This window comes from Propithecus coquereli, unplaced genomic scaffold (genome assembly GCF_000956105.1).
Source record: "Propithecus coquereli isolate 6110/MARCELLA unplaced genomic scaffold, Pcoq_1.0 Scaffold44, whole genome shotgun sequence".
In the NCBI taxonomy this organism is placed as follows: domain Eukaryota; kingdom Metazoa; phylum Chordata; class Mammalia; order Primates; family Indriidae; genus Propithecus; species Propithecus coquereli.
This window is the reverse complement of record NW_012150174.1, coordinates 9,086,979-9,094,157: the sequence shown is the minus strand read 5'-3', so window position 1 is coordinate 9,094,157 and position 7,179 is coordinate 9,086,979. Positions and strand designations below refer to the sequence as shown.

At 36.4% G+C, this 7,179-nt stretch overlaps 1 protein-coding gene across 3 annotated transcripts in view; it reads right to left on the bottom strand.

Annotated features, from left to right (window-relative positions):
* The window catches only part of RNF141 (ring finger protein 141), a 55,282-nt gene that overhangs the window by 16,327 nt on the left and 31,776 nt on the right, over positions 1 to 7,179 (bottom strand). For all 3 annotated transcript variants that reach the window (XM_012654421.1, XM_012654422.1, XM_012654420.1), the window contains one exon: positions 2,805 to 2,986. In XM_012654421.1, coding sequence (XP_012509875.1) covers positions 2,805 to 2,986 — 182 coding nt within the window. The remainder of the gene's footprint in view (positions 1 to 2,804; positions 2,987 to 7,179) is intronic.

Here is a 7,179-nt window from a genome sequence, read left to right as displayed (position 1 = left end):
CAGGCTGGTCTCGAACTCCTGAGCTCAAACGATCCGCCCGCCTCGGCCTCCCAGAGAGCTAGGATTACAGGCGTGAGCCACCGCGCCCGGCCTATGCTTCATACTCTTAAAGGCATACTGACAGATAAAGGATCATCCAGGAAAGCCGCCAGTATGTAGAAGATATCCATATAAACAAAGGCCAGAGGAACTGGGGATGCTTATCCTTGAGAACAGAAGGCTCAGTGAAAGTGTGATTACTGTTTTTAAATATTTGAAAGGCTAGAAGAGAGAACAGACTTGTTTGGTGGAATTCCAGAGGGCACAGCCACTGAGAACAATAAGTAGAATACAGTAACAATTTAATAATAATAAATAGTTAACTCTTATAGAAAAATTATTACATGCCAGGCACTCTTCTAAGCATGTTACATCTTTTGACAGTCTCAACAGTTCCATGAGGCAGATACTATAGTTATCAACCTCTTTTAAAAGATGAGGAAACTGAGGAAAAAGTTTAATAATTTGTCCAAAAATCACACAGGAGTGAACACAGGCAATTTGGTTCTAGAGTCTGTGCTGTGCTGCCTCAAGAGAGCCAGATTTTGGCTACTCTGAGGAACACAAAGCAAAAGGAAAAACTTCATAGTGGTTAGGGCCATCTGAGTATGAGAAGGCTTGCTACTCTGAGGCAATGAGTCTCACATAACTGCAGTGTTACTTGTACTTGCAAGTTGGAGTACCACTTGGCAAAAGGTGGTTAAGTATAGCCTCGCTATTCAAAGTGTTATCTGAGGATTAGCAGAATTGGCCCCACCTGGGAGCTTAATAGAATCTCAGGCTCCTCCTCAAACCACTGAATATTAAAGTTTGAGAAGCACTGTATCACAAGATCTTTACACACCATAAAGTAATAATGCAGAAGTCACAGCACAGCTGTATTGCCAGACAGGCCTGAATGTGAGTCTTAGCTAGGTCAATTTCTAATTATGACACTTATTTGGCTAAATCTTAGTTTCTTCATCTGAAATGGGCCAATAATTGTACTCCTATCAGATTAACTCTGCTATATTTAATAGATCTTTTCTCTCAGTTTTCCCCCTGCAGCATCATCTCAGCCTCCTTATGAGGACAGCTGGGGAAGATGTACTGAGTTTATATATGTACACTACTCATCACAATTCCAATACCCTGTAAATATTCAATAAATGTAAACCATAAGTAGAATTATGCATCAGATGTAAAGCTGAACTACATAAATGCCCCTTAAGATCCCCTCCACTTGGAAAATCTTTTCCTATGAACTAGCATATCAGGGTATCACCATAAACCAACAAACAAAGACAAGAAGCAGCTCTAACAAACCAATCAGGCATTGAGTTTCCAGTCTCAAGGGCACATGGTTAACACCTCTACCTTCTTCATTAAGATTGCAACATGAAAAAAAGTATTACTTTCTTTTCACTTCCTACCATATAGCTTAAATATACTGGTTAATAACATCCTCAGCTTTTAAAACACTTAAAAAAAATCACCATTCTGAAGAGGGAGAAGAAAAAAAGCCAAAAATCAGATCCATTTTTGAAAGATTAACTTCACAAAATACAGGAAAGATAAGCCTAAACACCACCTACAATGTTCTAAAACTCATCTGGCATATCAATAATACTCATATAGCCCAAACCTAGAAAACCAAATAATTCTATTAAAGGTAACCAAGAAATGATAAATGGAAAATATAATTCAACTACAACATAGTACTTGAAAACCAGTTGGTTAAGAATGAACCAGACAGGAGTTCAAGGCCAGCCTGAGCAAGAGTGAGACCCCATCTCTACAAAAAAAAGAAAAGAAAGAAAAATTAGCCGGGCATGGTGGCACACACTTGTAGTCCCAGCTACTTGAGAGGCTGAGGCAGGAGGATTGCTTGAGCTTGAGGTTGCAGTGAGCTATGATCATGCTACTGCACTCTAGCCACGGCGACAGAGTGAGACCCTATCTCAATAAAAGAATGAACCAGAAAATGCAACTAAGCAATAAAAGAGAGATTATTGTTAAGCACATTTCAAACTTTAAGGTAAGGACAATGTCAATACAGATTTCTGCTGTCTAACCAGTATTTCAATAAGACAGGATGTCAACATGTCTGGACCCACATAAGTCTTTTTCCAATGAGGCATTTACAAATTTAAATTATGGTCATGATTGTCAAATGGCAACAGGTGGGAGCTTTCACATGCCAAAAGCATAACAGAGAAGGAAAAGAAAGTTTAGATAGAACAATAATATAGTAGGCCTGAGTAAACAAGCACCATCATAGAAAACTCTGGCTGACTTCATTTCCTTCTGGTATCTCAGTATATGCATTCAGCTCATTCCTGAATGGACTGCCAAGTCCTGAAGCTAATATTTAAAATTTTAATCCACCAATTAGACACTTTTAAGAAAAGCTGGGATGATTTTGCCAAATTCTTGGACCTAATTCCTTAAAGGGCTTTAACTGTCTACAAACCTAAATACCTATTATGAGGGGGGCATTGACTATCTCATTTGTTATTAAATGCAAGTATATAGCATAGAGAGTGGATTCTTGCAGACTAGTTTGAGAGAAACATTGACTGGTGTGAACCAGTTTAATGTGGCTTTCATTTGGCGCTGTAACAATGTCTGAAGCACAGAATAACCCAAAAACTGATCTTAGATATAACACTAACTGAAACAAAAAGATTTAAGATATCACAATGAGCACTAGCAAATATATTAATGATATTTCAGTGGTCTGCATCTTGGAAAATAAGTAAAATTGGTAATTATGCATTATATACCTTCCCATCCAAAGACTAGCCTGACAAGACGTTACAGAGGATGAGTTTTCATCAGGTTCTTCAGAGGTGGAGCTCTGTGCCAATACTCCTGCAGCTTGAGTTGTGATATCTTTATAAAGTTGAATAAACTGGTACAAGTTCATGATCCGTGATGCTTCCACTATGCCACTGCTTTTGTTAATCTAAAAATACAAAGAAAATAGAAAAAGGAAAAGTTGATTATGTCTCTGACCAATTTTTTTTTTAAAAAAAGAAGGAACAAGTACTTAGTCAATCATCCTAGGAAAAAGTTTTCAAGGTTTACAAATTGCATGAGGAAGCAAAACTCTGAATAAATGAATAATGCCATGTCCCCTACATTTGTGGAGTTCAAAGTACTTACTCAAATTTATCTCATTTGATACTCAAAATAACCGTGTAAGATATTAGGCATCATCCTGTTTAGAGCTGATGGGGCTAGGTGACTTTCCCAGAGTTAAGAAATAAATTTTATAGATTGGTATTGACGATTCTTTCACTTTAATTTCTTAAAGAATTTCTTACTTCAAGAATTTATTCAAATCCAACAATCACATGTGATTCTACTATAACTGAAACAAGTGCTTTTTTGAATATCTTTAACTTCTATTTTGTACCCAAACTTCTAAACTAAAGCAAGAAAATTACATTAAAGTAAATCCTAACAAAATATGGTTGAACTTGTCTTAGAAGGCCATTTTTAGCTTTAGCAAAAAACTTGTTTAATGTGAAACTGCTGTCCTAGAGAGGTTGTATCTCTCCCCCTCCAGTTTACGACCTAACATGTGAAGACATTGGGGACAAGGATAGGGGATTGCTTTCATAAGGCTTGGGAGAGTCACAGAATGAGAAATATATTCTTTTTTTGAAATGAGCAAGGCCAGTAAGGTGAAGATGTAATGTTCTTGGATAGAGAACTTGACGTAATCAGAGAAAGATATAAGATGTGAAAAAATTCTTGTCAGCACAGGAGATGGGATGGAAGACTGTGAGAACAGAAGTAAGCCATGAAATCTATTAAGCGCACATCATTGGGAGGCAACAATCTACCACACTTCAAGCTGTACTACAAGACTATAGTAGCCAAAACAATATGGTACTGGTGGAAGAACAGAGATATAAACCAACAGAACAGGACTGAGAACCCAGATATAAAACCATCCTAATATTCTTGTCTGATCTTTGACAAAGCAGACAAAAACGGACACTGGGGAAAAGAATCCCTATTCAATAAACGGTGCTGAGAAAATTGGATAGCCAGACGTAGAAGACTGAAACAGGATCCACACCTCTCACCACTCACAAAAATCAATTCACGATGGATGACAGACTTAAACCTAAGACACGAAAGCATAAGAATTCTAGAAGAAAATGTTGGAAAAACTCTTACAGACATCAGCTTAGGCAAAGAATTTATGAAGAAGACACCAAAGGCAATCATGGCAACAACCAAAATAAATAAATGGGACCTGATCAAATTAAAAAGCTTCTGCACAGCCAAGGAAACTATCATGAGAGTACATAGACAACCTACAGAATGGGAGAAAATATTTGCACGCTACCCATCCAATCAAGGCTGATAACTAGAATTGATATAGAACTTAGAAAAAATCAAACAACCCCATTAAAAAGTAGACAAAGGACATAAACAGAAACTTTTCAAAAGAAAATAGACAAATGGTCAACAAACATATGAAAAATTGCTCAACATCTCTAATCATCAGGGAAATGCAAATCAAAACCACAATGAAATATAACTTAACTCCAGTGAGAATGACTCTTATCAAAAAGTCCCAAAACGACAAATGTTGCCGTGGATGCAGAGAGATTGGAACACTCATACACCACTCGTGGGACTGCAAATTAGTTCAACCTCTATGGAAAGTAATACGGAGATACCTGAAAGAACCAAAAGTAGAACTACTATTTGATCCAGTAATCCCTCTATTGGGTACTTACCCAAAAGAAAAAAAGACATTCTATAATAAAGACATCTGCACGTGAATGTTTATAGCAGCACAATTCACAATTGCAAAGATGTGGAAACAACCCAAGTGCCCATTAATACGTGAGTGGATTAATAAAATGTGCTAATACCATGGAGTACTACTCAGCCATAAAAAATGATGGTAAATTAATACCTCTTGAATTATCCTGGATGGAGGCTGGAGCCCATACTTTGAAGTGAAGTATCACAAGAATGGAAAAACAAGCAACACATGTACTCACCACTAAATTGGTACTAATAGATCAATACTTACATGCACATACGGAAGTAACATTCATCGGATGTCGACAGGTGGGAGGGGGTGCAGGGGATGGGTAAATTCACACCTAAGGGTGCAGTGCACACTGTCTGGGGGATAGGCACGCTTGTAGCTCTGACTTGGGCAGTGCAAAGGCAATATATGTAACCAAAGTGTTTGTATCCCTGTAATATTCTGAATTTAAAAAATAAATTAAAAAAAGAAACTATCCCTGTAGGAGATGTTTAAAAGAGAAAAAAAGAAATTAAGTGTATATCAAAGTAAATGGGACAAGCAAAATCAGAAAATATTTAGAAAAATGAATAATGTAGGAAGAGATATAAAGATAGAGCCTTAAAATTGTGACTGAAGTTATTAATAGATTAAGAAATGCGTCGATGGAAATGGGGAAATGACAAAGTGAGAACATAGTTAGGTTACATATTAAAAAACATTATTACAGCAACATTTGAATATTTTGAATGAAAATAATAGTTGTAATATACTTATTTTTTTATTTACTATTTGAGAAGGTAATGAAAGAAAATACTAAGAATCAAGAATGAGTCAGATTCCATACTGTGAAAATTATAGAACCAACTCTAATAATCAAAAAGTTGATTAAATTTTGGGAAGGTAAGATCTATGTGGAGATGCAAATATACAAGGTTCTTTGTAATAAGAGACTGGACATCAGGTAGATTCTACTTGGTAGAGAACATTTAAATAGAATTAAAAGGTGATAGGAATTTATAGAGGCTTACAAAATAGGCCTTCAGAACTGAGCAAACTTGGCCAGTCCTCCTTTGGAACTGCATAGTACAGAAGAAATTATGAAATAGTTCATACAAGCTTAGTACTGTAAAAGCAAAGTTTATCACACTGTAACTATTCTAATCATAGGATTCCTGCAACAAATATTTATTGAGTACCCATTATGTAGCTGTTATAGGTACTATGTACATTGCTCCTGGCACAAGTGATATAATGTGTATAAAACAAAAATCCCTGTTCTCATGCAAGTTACATGATAGGTAGGAGGAGACAAATAACATACAGACTGGTTAGATGGAAATAAGTGTTATGGAGAAGATGAAACAGGGGATAAGGAATGCTGAGGGGCTGCAGGGAAGGCCTCACAGAGAAAGTGACACTTAAGAACTGAAAAAGGTACAAAAATGAGTCATACAGAAAACTAGCAGGAAAATCATTCCAGGCTGAGACAAATAGGAAGTGCAGAGGCTGTTAGGCATAAGTGTATCTGGCAAGGAACACAAGGAGTCCAACAAGAAGCCCAGAGTGGTTTGAACAGAAGGAAAGAGGAAGCAATGGAAGAGAAGATAAGGTTAGAGGGTGAGGCGAAGACAGAGTATACAGGACTTTGCTGATCACAGTAACAACTGTGGCTTTTATTCCAAGTGAGTGGGAAGTCACTGGAGGGTTTTGAGCCAAGGAGTAATATGATCTGATTTTCATTTCAAATTGTGGACTGGACTGCTGTTGTGCTGAGAATAAACAAGGGGGGCAAGAGCAGAAGCAGGAAGATCAGTCAGGAGACTATTAGAATAATCCTGGTGAGATAATAGTCACTAGGAATACGGTGGTGGTAGTGCAGATATAATAGATGGTGAGAACTAGTCAGATTCTGAATATATTTTGAAGAGAAACCAGACAGGATTCACTTATGGATTATTTATGAGGTATGAGAGGAAAAAGATGTCAAGGATGACTCCAAGGTTTTGGTCTAGGTAGCAGGAAGGATGGAAGTTCTTAATAGCCACCTTAGTACATAATTTTTAATTAACCTATTAATTTTTCCAATATTATACCCATGAAACATTCCATTTAAACATAATTTAGATTATTTTTACAATGGATTAAATATTATTTGGGGATAATCATAGATGGCAGATAAGGACTTAATGTAAATATAGAAGCTTAAAGTACATATTTTTTTTAGTTGTTTAAGAAATATGAAACTTTCAGTCTCCTATCAGTTTTTCATATTGGATTTGAATTCTAACTTTCTAATATAAACACTGATCTCTCAGATTCTTTTGGAAAGAATCTAAGATTGCAAATAAAAAAATTTCTTTCTTTTTTTTTTTTTT